Source organism: Mus musculus, chromosome 17, assembly GCF_000001635.26.
Source record: "Mus musculus strain C57BL/6J chromosome 17, GRCm38.p6 C57BL/6J".
NCBI classification, from domain to species: domain Eukaryota; kingdom Metazoa; phylum Chordata; class Mammalia; order Rodentia; family Muridae; genus Mus; species Mus musculus.
In genome coordinates, this window is record NC_000083.6 from 89085499 (window position 1) to 89101120 (window position 15622).

Genomic DNA, 15622 nt, shown 5'->3' on the forward strand with positions numbered 1-15622 from the left:
TCAGTGATCTCTGGATTGGCCTCACTTCAATGAAGTTCGTGAGAGGTTTACTCTCTGTGCTGGGTATGCATTTGTTGTCTTGGTACTCACTTAAAACACTATCATTCCCTCCCAAATCAAATGCTTATTTTACAACATTAAGAAGTCACGTTGTATTTTATTTCACTGGGTGTTACGTGTCACATAAAGAGAAACAAGGAGTGGATTAAAGGGAAGGAAATAGGTTACATTTTAAATATCCATGTGAAGACTGGCAACAGGCAGTTTGCTGTCCCTCTGTTGTTTAATGGCGAAGTGAATCTTGAGAGCACTATGAGCATGATTAGACAAAGAAGATCCTTTCCCCATACATGAGTTCATGTGTGTGTCGACATTCAATCCAGAGATGTCCCACACTGATTAAGATCCTGCGACTAGTAATTCAGTCCTCTAGAGTGGCTATGGCTTTCCTTTGTTCTTTATTTTCTTATTCTAAAGGGAAGTTCTCTGAGAGGAACCAGTGAGGAGTCTCATTGGCTCTCAGGGTCACTGAATTCTTCAGACTATTATCTTTCCTGAGAGAGAAAACTGAAGTAAAAAAAAAGTTGGGAATCTGATTTACAAAATGCGTTTGAGTGTGATGATCATTCATAGTATATATTCATATAATCATATATATCACTTAAATATGGAATATCACTTTAAATATGTAATTTTGAAATACATTGTTCATATTTCAATATGGCTGGAGAAATGTTTAGGATAAGAATAGTAAGCTTTAAAGATGTATTTATTATGTCTATAGTATTTTGCCTGCCTGTATGCCTGCAGGCCAAAAGAGGGCACAAGATCCCATTACAGATGGTTATGAGGCACCATGTGGTAGCTGGGAATCGAACTCAGGACCTCTGGAAGAACAGTGAGTGCTTTTAAACCTCAGCCATCTCTCCAGCCAAAGAATAGTACACTTTTTTTTAAATTAGGTATTTTCCTCGTTTACATTTTCAATGCTATCCCAAAAGTCTTCCATACCCACCCCCCCCAATCCCCTACCCACCCACTCCCCCTTTTTGGCCCTGGGGTTCCCCTGTACTGGGGCATATACAGTTTGCAAATCCAATGGGCCTCTCTTTGCAGTGATGGCCGACTAGGCCATCTTTTGATACATATTCAGCTAGAGTCAAGAGCTCCGGGGTACTGGTTAGTTCATAATGTTGTTCCTCCGATAGGGTTGCAGATCTCTTTAGCTCCTTGGGTAATTTCTCTAGCTCCCAATGGAGGAGCTAGAGAAATAGTACACTTTTTAAGTGGTTTTCTTCTTAAACTAAGACCAAATTAAAACGTGTGTGTGTGTGTGTGTGTGTGTGTGTGTGTGTGTGTGTGTGTGTGTGTTTGTGTGTATGTGCAACTCTAAAAGGTTAAAAAAGGAACCAAGAGGTAAGGGCAAACAATTGACAAGCAGAAGACTATTCTCATTTCTTTGAGTTCAGCCCCATCCTAGGTGTTTTTGAAAAATATGGGAAAAGCAAGAGATAGAACCACACATGGCTGAGCTGAGACCCTAAGACAACTGAGTGCACATGCTCTCATTCCTCTTACATCATATTTGCACACACTTTTAATTTTGCAAAGTACCCTTGCATCCAAGTACAGATTATATGTTTGCAAAACATTTGGTATCAATAATTGCTATCTTTATGCAAAGACTCTCTTTAGAGGTTCAGAGCCACTGGAGTGGTTGACTTCCACTATATTCATATAGGCTCTCCTTAGGTATTTATCTCTCATTCTTGTGTATTTCTTTCCCTGGCCATTTAAATTCTGAAATGGACTGAGCTATAAAAACACATCCCTAGTCATTTGATTTCTGTGTGGGTTGGCCGGTGTGCATCTGAATACTGCCGGAGAGGTTATGAAGTGTTAGACTCAGATAGTTTATTTGCTGAGGGGAGGGAAGGTGAGTTGGACCAGAGTCCATATGAGTCTTTTATTGTTTAAAGCATCTTATTAAGTCATAAATGCCCCAGATGGATGCAGATGTGATGGTCATGGGCTAAATGAAGAAATAAAAATAAATTGTTTGTGCATCGATTGAGCTTGCCTTTAGATTATATATTCTTTATTTTAATACTGCCCTATTAAAAAAATAACTAGCAAGAGTCTGCAGAGCAGAGCCATGAGGATATTATTAACTTCAGTATCATGCTGCCTTAATTGTATCTTCCCTGGGCAGACACAAACACTGAGCTACTACTGGGGAAGAGAAGGAGGCCAGTTTATCTTCTTGTGGATCTGCGAGTGGAAGGTCTCTCCCACAGCCTGCCTTACTAAGAAGAGCAAAGTGTGCTGATACCAACATCTTAAAGCCTGAAGATGGCTGTTAGGTAGAAAATGGAAAAATCACTGTACTTTCTGGCAAGCCAAAAATGCCGTGAGTAGAATGGGTCACATTCCCCACTTTTTAAGCCCGAGCTGCTGAATGTAAGATGCCAAGAAGAAATCACCACAACATAAATATGTTGCAGAATGAAATGGCAAAGGAGGTGGAAGATCTTAGTGGTGGGAGCTGTGATGAGGGGAATACGCTGTCCCAAGCAAGGGACGAAAACCCACTGAGTCACTGAGTGCTTGGGAGGCCACGGCCTGGCTCTCTTCTCCATCTGTACTCTACATTTTCCTTTGCAATCCTCAGTCGAGGACTTCCCACTTTTGGCCTCATGGATGAAGTATTAAATTACTGAGGTGTGGAGATCTATAATGAAAGTAAGCTAGGGTTATCTGCAAAATCATAGATTTTTAGGAACTCTGTTTTCCCTTTCAGATTGACTCATTCTCTTGGCAATATGTAGAATAAATAAAAGCAAAGCAAACAACCCCCATGCCAGGATATGAATAAAATTCATTACCTTCCTGAACTTAGCAGCTTTTAGATACTGCAGGAGTAAATTTGAAGGACCCTCTTAGAACAGTTAAAAACAAAGAGAATTATGGGAAACTCCAAAACACAAGAACAGGAAAGGAAACAAGAAGAGAACATCTGTGTTCTTGGTTGAAGCAATAAATATAATGAAAATACTATTTTCAGGACATTTATGCAGAACAGAAATGACATAAGGACTCATTTTCTGCACACTAACTCATCTTGACCCGACTCAATAATGACAACTTAATGGATCCAACTCTTGTTTTTCCCAACTGTTAAGTTCATCTACAACTTACCAGGCAACTCTAATTTTTCAAATACTCAGTCCTAAGTTACTCTCAGCAAAGTTTCACCTGGAAGTGAGTTGGCACAGTAGTGCTGCAGAGCCAAACACCCGAGTAAGAGGATTCTTTCACTCCTCAGCAGGCTCTGTCGAATACCACATGGGGTTTGGTTTCTGAGAGTTCAGATATGCAGAAGCAGAAATGCTCTCCACTAGTTAGTTATGGATGATACCAAAGGAAGGGTCAATGGCCTTCAGTTTTCTAATCTCTCTCATTTTATAGTAGAATTCTGTAGAGCTAGTGAAATGGCTTGGTGAGTAAAGGAACTTGCCCCACATCCTGACAATCTGAGTTCAAGCCACTGGACAAATTTTGTGGAAAGATAGAACTAACTCCCCTAACCCTACATGTGTATGTCACTTGTGTGCTCCTACATAAATGCACATACACAATAAACAAATGTAGTAAAAAAAAAAACCAGTGTTTGCCAATACAACATTCTTCTTTATAGTTACTAATTAGATTTTGTTGTATGGCTATAATTATTTTAGGGGTACATTAGTATCATTAAGGAAGTGTTATAAGGGTTACTGTTGTATCTGCCATAGAACATGGAATTTAAAAATTCATGTATGGATTTTTTTCCAAAGCTCCATGGGGATAAAATGTGACTGTCATCCTAGAGGCGCCAGAACATTCTTCCCATCTGCAGGCTACCCAGTCCACACTGGTCTGCCATTTTCCACAGACACCTATGGATTGGTCAGTTTCTCTTGCTAATTGCAGAAACTGGGACCCAGACTTTTCTTCATAATTGTAAGAAGCATAAAGGGCAGGGGTAGAAAGGGCCCTGAGGGCTCTAGCAAGGAAGTGTCAAGAAGGCAAAACATAGCCAGGCATGGTGGCACATGCCTTTAATCCCAGCACTTGGGAGGCAGAGGCAGGCAGATTTCTGAGTTTGAGGCCAGCCTGGTCTACAAGAGTAAGTTCCAGGACAGCCAGGACTATACAGAGAAACCCTGTCTCGAAAAACCAAAAACAAACAAACAACAACAAAAAAAGAAGGAAAAACATTTGCTTCAATTCTTTTCATCAGTCCCAACTGAGCACCAGGAATTAAGAACTGGGAGAAGCCCCAGTTTGGTTTAGCTACAAGCAACAGTGCTCACTTTACAGTCCCTTTGTTACAACAGCTTTTCTTTCCCTATGATATGGAGGCAGAGGCTGCAGTGCCAGGCCAGTGTTCTTGTTTTTTATATGCAAATAAATCACTTGATTATATTTTTTTTGTCCTTATGTTATCATGAATATTTCAAATGAATTTTATACCGCTCATATTTATGGCTTGGGAGCTATTTCACTTTTTGGCTCACTGCCGTCTCATCTGCATATACCATATCTCAGCTGATGCTGATTGGTCTCATTTACATATTCATCATGCTCCTCTTTTCAAAGATATTTTGTTATAAACTGGCTTCTCTTCCCCCTCCAGTGTTATAATGGTACGTAGATGTGTTTTTAAATTGAACTCATTTCCATACATAATTTTCCTGGTTCCCATAAATCACCACATTGTCACCTACTTCCCCCCACTCCATTCAGCATGATCTTCACACTTTATACCAAGCTGACATATGGCTCCAAAGTAATTAAAAACAATGTAAACAGTTTACAGTGCACTTTGCAAAGCCACTTCACATTGCAGAGTTTAATGGTTTCCGTGTTCTCCCAGTAAGTTCCAAAGCAATGAAGAGCTGGGATAAGGATGATGATGAAGGCTACAATGGAGAAGCTTCCGTTTCATCCAGAAGATTCTCCTGCTACCTGATTATAGAAATAGAGCTGATGGGTTCAGGCACATTCAGAGTGGTATGGCCAGGAAATGGTGAGAGGAATGGAGGAGGGTTCAGGATCAGGTGTGGAGAGGGACAGGAGATATGGCCAGACAACCGTGAGAATGAATGGACATTTGCAACTGACAAAGGTAGGGAGCTAGGGGGCATCTCCAGGATGTGACAGAGACCTGGAATAAAGGAGGCACTCAAGAATCAATGGGGGTGACCTTAGCTGTGACTCACAGCATTGGGGATATGGAACCTGTAGCCAGGCAGGAACCTCAGTAGATCAATAGAGATACCAACCCACCCACAAAACTTTCAACCCAAATTTTATCCTATCTACAAGAAATGCAGGGATGGAGGATGGAGCAGAGACTGGGGGAATAGCTAACCAATTAACTGGCCCAACTTGAGACCAATCTTATTGATAAGCACCAATCCCTGCCATTATTAACAATACTCTGTTATGCTTGCTGACAAGAGTTTAGGGTGGCCTTCTTCTGAGAGACTCCACTCAGCAGTTGATTCAGACAGATGTAGACACCCACACCCAAACAGTGGATGAAGCTTGGAGACTCTTATAGAAGAGTAGAGGGAAGGACTGAGGGCCCCAAAGGGGATAGAAACTCCACAGGAAGATCAACAGAGTCAACTAACTTCGACCCTTAGGGCTCTCAGAGACTGAACCACCATACCCGGGCTGGATGTAGGCCTTCCTGCATATATGTAGCAGATATGCAGCTTGGTCTTCATTTGGGTTCTGAATAAATGGTGCAGGGGTGTCTTAATTAGGGTTTTACTGCTGTGAAGAAACACTATGACCAAGGCAACTCTTATAGGGGACAATATTTAATTGGGGCTAGTTTGTAGATTCAGAGGTTCAGTTCATAATCATCAAGGCAGGAAGCATGGCAGCATCTAGGCAGGCACTGCATTGGAGAAGGAGCTGAGAGTTCAACATCTTGATCTGAAGGCAGTCAGGAGAAGACTGTCTTCTAGGTAGCTAGGATGAACTTAAAGCCCATACCCACAGTGACACACTTCTTCCAACAAGGCCACAACTCCAAATAGTGCCACTCCCTGGACCAAGCATATTCAAACAGGGGGCTATCCCCAAAGCTATTGCTTGTCCTTGGGATATGTTCTTCTAGATGGGGTGCCTTGTCTGGCCTCAGTCTCTATGTTAAAATGGCAAAAATGTCCCAGTCTGTCGCTTTCCTCCGCCCCAGCGCTTCACAGCCGCTTCTGGCTTTGCAAGGTGTCTGTCTCCGCCAGTGCAGTGGCCTGCCGGGAAGGGTCAGAGTCCTCACTGTCCCCCATCTGTCCAGCAATAGTCTGTCCAGAGACAAGCTTCTGTAGCGGCAGGGCTTCCGCAAAACTAGCCTGCTTTGTCCAGGTCACCCAGACACTGCCCCTCACTTCATGTACTGGACGGGAGCCGTCCGTCCGTCCGTCCCTGCTGGTCTCTGTCTAGAGAGTGCTGTTCGGGATCTGCTCCTCTGTCCCGGGAGGTCTCCTGGAGTTAGTTGTGTGGTCACCAAGAGGACTGAGGACACAGTAGCCCTGAGCCAAGTTGGGCTCATCTTCGAGGGAGCAAACCTAAAGCTGGCAGTCAGCCGCCCTGGCCAGAGGCCTGCAGTGGATGAGCACAAAGTGTGCCCGGCCACAGCCCCCTCCCTTTAGGCTAAAATTCTCACCCGAGCTTTCCCACGGGAAGCTCTAGGATAGGAGGAAGGCGGGAAGCCCTGGGTATATCTAGCCCCTCAGAGACTTGATGGGCTAGATGTGTTGGGGGATAATGAGGGGGTGAAAACTCTCTCAGAAGAGGAGAGAGAGGGATAGAGGGAAAGATTGTGGGAGGGGGTAAACTGGGAAATAGTGCAGTGAGCAATATGTAAAATGAATAAATAAAACATAAAATGAAATAAAATAAAGAGCTGGATTAATGGACCATGAAGACTCATCTGTAAGGGTTAGGTTGGAAACTAATTTTCCTTTCTCTTTGGATGGTAAAAGGCACAGAGCTTTTGTAATTTTAACAAGAAGAAGAGATGAGGATCCAAACCCATCGATGGTCCAGATATAGAGATGGGATGTTTAAGATGACTGACAGCATTATGAATTAGGTGATATCACTAACACTTTCATAGCTGATGGATGGTTAGATACTCAAATAGCATAGGGACAGATACAAGGGGTGAAGGAAATAAAGATGTGTGGCCTCAGACTCTGCATAATCTAGTTAAGTTCATAAGCATGAACCACATTCCGTTTGGGAGTATTTTTTTTTTTTTTTTTTTTGAAACAGGGTTTCTCTGTATAGCTCTGGCTGTCCTGGAACTCACTCTGTAGACCAGGCTGGTCTTGAAATCAGAAATCCGTCTGCCTCTGCCTCCCAAGTGCTAGCATTAAAGGTGTGCGCCACCACTGCCTGGCAGGGGGAGTATCTTTTCTAGTGGTTATTCACTGTGTTACCTTGGGCAGAAAATTGGATCTCTGTAGACTTGGTTCCTAATCTGCAGAATGACTCTAATGGTGAAGCCTACTGCCTGTGGGACAGAGAAAGAGGATGAAAACCATAGCTCTTTACATGTTCTCCCATTCTGTCCCTGTCCACTGGTGTGTTTTGTGGTACCCACCATAGGGCAGCAGCAAGAATAAGTTTCTGAATTAATATCTGATTTTGTGTCATCTCTCATACTTGTCCTTATGCACACACATACCCTTCCTTTATCCTAGCCTAAACTTTCGCTTCACCAGTCTCTTTACACAGCGAGGTAGTCCCCTAGCACAGGAGATGGTCCTGCTTTGAAGAGGTAAGCATTTTGCATGTTTTACTTGGCTCTGCTACCCCTTTTCGGTATATTCATTCAGTGTCAGAGCTTGCCATAAGACTTTGGCCAGAACATACTTTCTGGTCTGTTACATTCATTTAGGTGGTCACTCCTTCTGCTTCAGATTTCTACACCAATGTCATTTCCCCAGAGTCTTGCTCCAGAAAAGCTTCCTTCAGCCTTTTCAGTAGGGAAAGCTGCTATTATAAACATTCTCTACTAACACACTCTCACACTAGTCTCTGTAGTGACTGTGACTGTGCAATTTTAAATTTACTTATATGACATTCTTTTAAAAAATAGTATGTTTAACTGCATTTTTAAGTGCATTGGTGAGAGGGTATCAGATTCCTGAAACAAGAGTTGCAGACAGTTGTGAGCTCCCATGTAGGTGCTGCAATTGAACTGGGGTCCTTTGGAAGAGCAGTCAGTGCTACGAACCACTAAGCCATCCCTCCAGTCCAACATTTAATATCTAATTACACTATTGGAATATAAATTGTATAAGCACAAGGCTGTGGTTTCTCTTCTTTTTATACAGCATGAATTTGTGCTGCAGAGACTTAAATATATACAATAAAAATATATAAGCACAGACATAAAAACGAGTGAAAAAAACATAATCAGTATAAGGTGGCAAGAGAAGACTTCTAAATATGAACACAATATTCTAAATAATATACATGGTTATGAGCAATAGTGAAGGATTCTATAAGCAGATGGGCATGAAAATCTATTGTGACACAGGTAATTACATAGTCACAATTAAAATACAGTCCACGATTTTTAAAAGTACATAAGAAGTTATGTGCAAAATCAGTGACAAGAACATTTGCTAGACTTTTCTGTTCTGAGAGGCAGAAGAAAATAAAGTCTCAACAGGTTTAAGGATAAGAAGGGGATTTAATGGTTCGTTTATTTTGCTGGTCAGAGAGGACAAATGGCTTTAGGGGCAGCTTCATTCAGAGTGTCCTTAGTGGTTGAGTTCTCTCTGGGTCTTCCTTTCCATTACACTAGTTTTGTTCTTATCTTTACCTCTGGTGGATAGATGGGGATAACTCTCCTGGCTTTGCTTCTTTGTGGAGTTGTATTCCTGAAGAAAGAGATGATCTTTTCATTGCTCAATCAATAAAAGTCTCAAAATTTACAATGACTTGCCCAATTGCAGAACCAATCCTCCAGCACCCATGGAAGCTAAGAGAACGTGATGTTCAAACTGCCTGCCACCTCAATTATGAACTCATCTTTAGAGCTGGAAATGTCTCCCACACCCACAGGTACTTAGTGTGAGGGAGGAATGAACCACAAAACAAAACAGAAGCTGGTGCCTCAGTGCTTCCGGAGTGAGTGGGACAGCAGGGATTCATTGCTGCTGATAGCTGGATAAACAAAGTCTTCAAAGAAAATTAACCCTCTTACATAGAAGAGCGTAGTCACCAAAGTCACCGTGGCCCATGTTTGGAGAAGGTTTCTGGAAGCGAATTGAGACTTGAAAGTGGTAGGAGTTAACTTAGCAGGAGTTTTTTAGTAGCACCCTCATCACAGCTATTATCACTGTAGTTGACATTCATTGAGGACTTAACTATGTTACAGGGACGCACTGAAGTCTGCCGCACTCATCACTTTTTCCCTACCCTCCCCTAAGCCACTTTATCTGGCAATTATAGTTGTTACTTGAGACCTTTGATTCAGTAATTATTTACCTTTGAAGAATTTGCAGCCAAATAGCAAGTGGGTGCAGGTGAAGGGGTGACTGAAAGGGAGCAAGGCAGGGTGGCAGGGGAGGCTGATCTATCATAGTGCTGCTGATGGAAGAAGAGGACAAGGCATGGCGAGGAGGGTATTCAAGAGAAGGGATTTCCTTTTCCTCCTTTCAATGAGGATTGAAGTGAATTTGGTCATATGCAGAGTGAATTAAAGAGGTCTGTGGAGAAGGAGCCATGGAAGGTGAAGCCAGTACTTTTTAAATTTAGGAAATGGGCTAAAAGGTAAAGGAAGGACCTCAGTGAAAAAGATGGATCCAGAAAGAAGATGAGAGCTTAGCAGTGACCAGAACATAGTGTGAGATAATGGAAGGAGGGTGAGCCTGTGGACTAAGGGAGCCACCTGGCTTTGCACTTGTATTGTTGCTATGTTAGCTCCCTTTGGCCATCTCTTTAACTATAGGATGGTCTTTCTAATTCTGAGTGCCCTGTAAGGGGCCAGCCATATTTGCCTGATTAAGTTTTATAAGGTGCATTGTTTGTGGTAGCCATTATTTCTGTCTGTATGCAAGTAGAAGGGTTTTGGGGGTAATCAGGATTATTTTATAGTCATCTAGTATATGCCACTTCATTGTCAGGGCATTGGATAATCTACCAAGAAGAACCAATCTACCTAATCCCAAACCCCTCCAACTCTATGGCTTTCATGATATGCTCTGTTCAGATGAATGGCTGCCCTTGTAGTCAACATCTTTACCAGGTAAAGACACTGAAATATAGAACATTTTAAATTGATCTCTCATCTAATAAGACAATAATGGTTTCCTTCAAAACTCCTTTTCTAAAAACACAGATGAGAAAAAAAAGGTCTTAAAGGATATTTCAAAGTTACATAGTTTATATGAAAACGAGCAACCCACCAGGACTCTGACTACTATCATGCAAGCAGGCAGTTAACTGCGGAAACATAGCACTTTGTGTCCTTTTTGATAATAGATTACTTTCTCTCTTCCCCAGATATCACCAGGAAATATTCTTAAAGGTAGGTGAAACAATTAAGTGGAAAAATTCTAACAGCTTCTAGAAGAAGCATATGAGTTGGAGGGAGGCTTTCACTGAACCACAATACAAATGTTCCCCTTTCTGAACACCCAGGACATTGATTAGTGTACTTACTGGCATGGAAGTTCTGAACCCTATTTGTGCCACTGTGGAGAGCATGTCTCCCTTCCAAAGCCCTTGGAGAATGGGCCAAAAGCTATCAAAGAAAGGGCATATTACTTGAGATGTGAAAGGTATCACTCTGGGTTTCTCTTGCGCTTCACTTTGAGAAAATTCCCTTTGGAGCCAACTGTAAGTTAAACTACAGCAATAAAAAGGTGATGTTAGTTATAGCAAAGGAGACTTCTTTGCCAGTCCTAAAAATGTTCTTATACATTTAAATGTTTGCATATCAGTGACCTTTGCTTTCATGAATGATGTGGGAACCAGAGGTCTAAACAATGCTGAGAATACAGATGTTAAGCCTTGCTCCTAACTCAAAGTCAACCAGAACTCATAGGAACTTGTTTTTTTGAGAGAGAAAAATGGCTGAAAGCAGGAAGAAGAAAGGAAGTAGAGGATTTAGTTATTATGAAATATCTACTCAAAAGGCTCTGGAGAGCAACTCTTTCTATCCAGAAAAGTGACTAAATGCTTATTGTGACCATTATGTTTTAATGGAATTAGCAATTGTCCCTAAATACCATTTCATAGGAAGTGTGATAGAGAAAGAAAATAGGAAGACATGTAAAAGATGTTTGGCATATCAGGTGACTTCTAAAAAGTTGTTCTAGGACATGTCATTAATTACCAGATCTATAGGTGCTCAAGCCTTACATACCAGTTTGTAGGATTTTTTAAATATAACATGCATAATGTTTCCATATATTCCTGCATACTGCCACATAAACTTTAGCTTACTTGTAATATCTAATGTAAACCAATATAAATAGTTGTAATATTGTATTACTTATGGAATGACAATAAGTATTACACACACACGCACACACACACACACACACACACACACACACACACACACTTCCGAACATTTTCCTTCTAATATGTTCAGTCCATGCTTTCTTAAATCTGATGATAAGGGACTCTTGAGAAGGATAGACATCTGTGTAGGACACTGTGCTAGACATGATCCAAGGTCACTTTCCATAGTCCACCTGAGACATTCACACAGTGGCATTAGATACCTACATTTTCTCCAGGTCCCCAAATCCAGAAAATGATCCTTTTGGAATGACTCGAAGCTTGGTGAGCACAAATCTCCTGAAAAGAGAGTGTGTACCATACATTACAATCTACCTAACCATGAGCAATTGAGCGTGAGATGAATGACTTCAGGGAATAGCCAATACACATGTAGTGCCTACCGTAATAACAAGGGTTGAAATTGTTCCCCCTCCTCACAGAAAAGTGCTAGTCCAGGTTCTTGTTGTATGATGAGATGAACATAAGTGGTAAGATTCTTATCATTATATTTCAAGAAACACAGTAGGAGAGATGAACAAGGATCATAGCCAAAGCCTGCCACTCATCAGCTATGAGATTCTGTGTAAAGCCTCTTCTATTTCCCTGTATCAGAGACCAACACATTGTCCTTTAAGGTCATATTGAGCTGACTTTGCATTCCATTTCTTGGGTTTGGGGGTGGAGAAATGGAAGCAGAAGAAAGCTTCCTTTTACTCTCACAGTTCACTGCAGTGAGCTCACTACCTGGCAACCCACCTAGTACCACAGGTAAGCTCTCCAGGATCCTGCCTAAGAACAGCCCTTCCCATCTACACTCCATCTTTTCATCTCTGTCCTGGGAAACCACTACATCAAATGACACCTTTTCATTCTTAGCATTTCTTGCTTCTATTTCTCCTTCTTTGCTGAATTCTGCCACTGATATAAAAACATGCCATCATTTCCCCCATTTATGAAGTCTTCTCTCTTAGTGTCAGCCATCTCCAGTTTTTGACATTTCTTTTGTTTGAAATATCTGTATCACTCCTGCAAAAAAACCAGCTTCCATCAGCTCCTGCTCCACACCTCATTCAGGGAAAAATCCAAATTATTTACAGTGGCATTCAGAAGCCCGAAGGAGCTTCCTATTTTCTGTTCCCTAGGACCTCGAACCTCTTTTTTTTTCCTCCAAAGTTTCATAAACAGTCTAATTAATAGCAAGAGTTTACAGTGCATGTCTTAGGTACTATATTCAGATTCATCCTCTCATCAAGCTACCTATCTTCCATCTGGCTCCCTTATCTGCCATCCTCTCAACATTCTCAGCTAGTTTTCTTTCTTTCTTTCTTTCTTTCTTTCTTTCTTTCTTTCTTTCTTTCTTTCTTTCTTTCTTTCTTTCTTCCTTCCTTCCTTCCTTCCTTCCTTCCTTTTTTTTTTTTTTTGGACCTCTTTATGTAAAATGATAATCCCCCTGACATATCCCTTGGTTTCCTTTCCTGATTATAATTTTCTTTGTGGTACTTCTAGTATGTTCTACAATCTGTGTATTTTCCTGCATGTTCACATAATTGTCTTCTCCCCATAAGTAGTGTGAGAGTTCTACAGTGGCAGGAATTTTATTTTGAGTTGTCATCTCACCAGTCTCTGGAACATTGCAGCTTTCTCTACACAGGTTTACAGAACACTAGCACCTGACAAGGAAGCAAAGCAATAAATCTTGGAATTCTCCAAGCCACAGTGTTTGTTTGGTTTCCATTCCTGACCACAGACTACCTTGCATGGTTAGAATGGGTTTCGGTTTTTCAGATATTCTGTAGTTACAAGAGAGTTACATTGGACATTTATCTTCTTTTGCTTGAACTTGGCTATGTCATGTCCCTGCCCATGATGAAAATCCATGGAAGAGCACTGTCATGATTCTTTGCTCCAGAGGCCTGACTCTTCTGTCTCATACGAACTCAACTTCTGTGCTTCTAGCAACAGGCTTGTTTTCTAAAATTCTGAGGACCATGACTGCATCAAGTGGATCAAAGTTATTAAAATAATAAAATATTTTTTTAAAAATCCCTATAAACACTATTGCAAAAATTGGGAAATCAAACCAAATCAAACCAACCAAAACCAAAGTCACCCACTAGACCTGAAGTCTATATATCTCAATGAACTACTATGTGGTTGAATAGTCATTTGGGATAGAAGTTATGTAGGTTTACAATGGACTTTGCACTTCAGTATTGAACATATTTTTATGGACTTTTACAGTTTTAAAAGCTCAATTTTCATTTTCTCCAGAAATAAATCACAACACATATCATTTAAATATGGATGGCTGTGCTTGTACAAAAGTATAAAAACTTTTTAATAGCTTAAAGTAGGAAACTTAATCCGAGATGTTATTGTGGTGTGTGCAAACCAGAATTTGAAGATAGAGAGAGCAATATGTTTACTCCAAAGGATTTCCAGATTTAGTTACCAAGGAATTTGTATATGGATGCCAAACTGGTCCATCAAATAACAGAGAGTAAATGCAAAGGCTCTCCCTTCTCCATCCCTTTCTTCTCTCACTCCCTTTGTCTCTTTTTCCTCTTCCTTCTCCTAACCCCTTCTCTCTCTCCAAATTCATTTTCCTTCATTTTATATGTATTCCAGGAAGAAATGTATAGAAAGAAGAGACCAGTGCATTTCCAATGAAATCACACCCAGAAAAAGACTATAATTTGTGAAAGCTATAAACCCTCAGATTGAGAAATCTCCATCTGTCCTAGAAAAAAGGAACTAAATTTTGTTGCTAGAGATCTGAACATGAAAACCGTGGATCCACAAGATAAAATATTTTTAAAGCACATAGAGAGGCAAAGGCAAAATATCTTCAAAGGAAAAAAAAATAGAAAAGTTTTTGTTTTGTTTTGTTTTTAGTTCTGTTTTTTTTTTTTTTTTTTTTTTTTTTTTTTTTTTTTTTTTTTTTCCAAGACAGGGTTTCTCTGTGTAGCCCTGGCTGTCCTGGAACTCACTTTGTAGACCAGGCTGCCTCTGCCTCCCAAGTACTGGGATTAAAGGCATGCCCCACCACTGCATGGCTTAGAAAAGATTTTAAATAAATCTTCAAAAGTATTAGAGAAAAATAATTGCCAATTTAGAATTATATGACTAGAAAATTATCATTCAAATGTAAGGGTAAAATAAAGATTCTTGTTCAGTAATTTAATTAGACACTAAAAAACTTTTAGCAGAATAATTCCTTTAGATAATAAAATTTAGTTCAGTAGGAAGACAGGCACACACACACACACACACACACACACACACATCCCATGGAGGAACATAAATTTGTACCCCTCATTGACTAGGTGGGAATTCATAATGGTCAAAAACCCCACAAAGTCAATTAGGATTACTTAAAAATATTGATTCTGAACTAGGTCACAAAGCAAATTAGTGTAAAAATGAACAACTTTCTTTGGCAAGAATGGAATTAATGGTCACTTGGAAATTATTTGTAAGACAATTAACTCCCTTTCCTCAACACACATACACTCATAAGGAAAATCAAAACAAAACCAAAATATTAGCACTCCTTTAGATAATACATGTGTTGAAGAAAATGTTACAATTAAAAAAAGATTTTGGGTAATATCAGAAAATACAATATAAAAAGTTATGCTGTTACACACACATACATACACATATATGACTTTTAGCTTTAAATTATTATAGTAGATGGGGGAACAAAAAGATGGAAAATTCATGAATTAAGAATCTAACATAAGAAACTCGTAGATGAACTGAATTGTCGAAACAGAAAAACCACAAGAAAACACTTCCTCATTCCATTCCTTGTTAGAATTTAAAGTGAAACTCAAAAGCAATATGATAAAAAACACTGACATGCTTAGTGCTGCCAATTGTCAGCTTGAAAAGATCGGGAATCATGTAAAAGACCACCCACATATGTATATGAGGAAATCTGCATTGTGTTATTTGTGATGACAACACCTAACTTCATGGGCTGGGATCCTAGTCTGAATAAGAAGTAGCAAGGCAACCAAGCACTACACTT

At 40.3% G+C, this 15622-nt stretch overlaps 1 protein-coding gene across 1 annotated transcript in view; it reads right to left on the reverse strand.

Moving 5' to 3' along the window:
* Fshr (follicle stimulating hormone receptor) overlaps positions 1-15622 on the reverse strand; it is a 215724-nt gene that overhangs the window by 100547 nt on the left and 99555 nt on the right. Inside the window, exon 2 of the mRNA NM_013523.3 lies at positions 11812-11883. Coding sequence (NP_038551.3) covers positions 11812-11883 — 72 coding nt within the window. The remainder of the gene's footprint in view (positions 1-11811; positions 11884-15622) is intronic.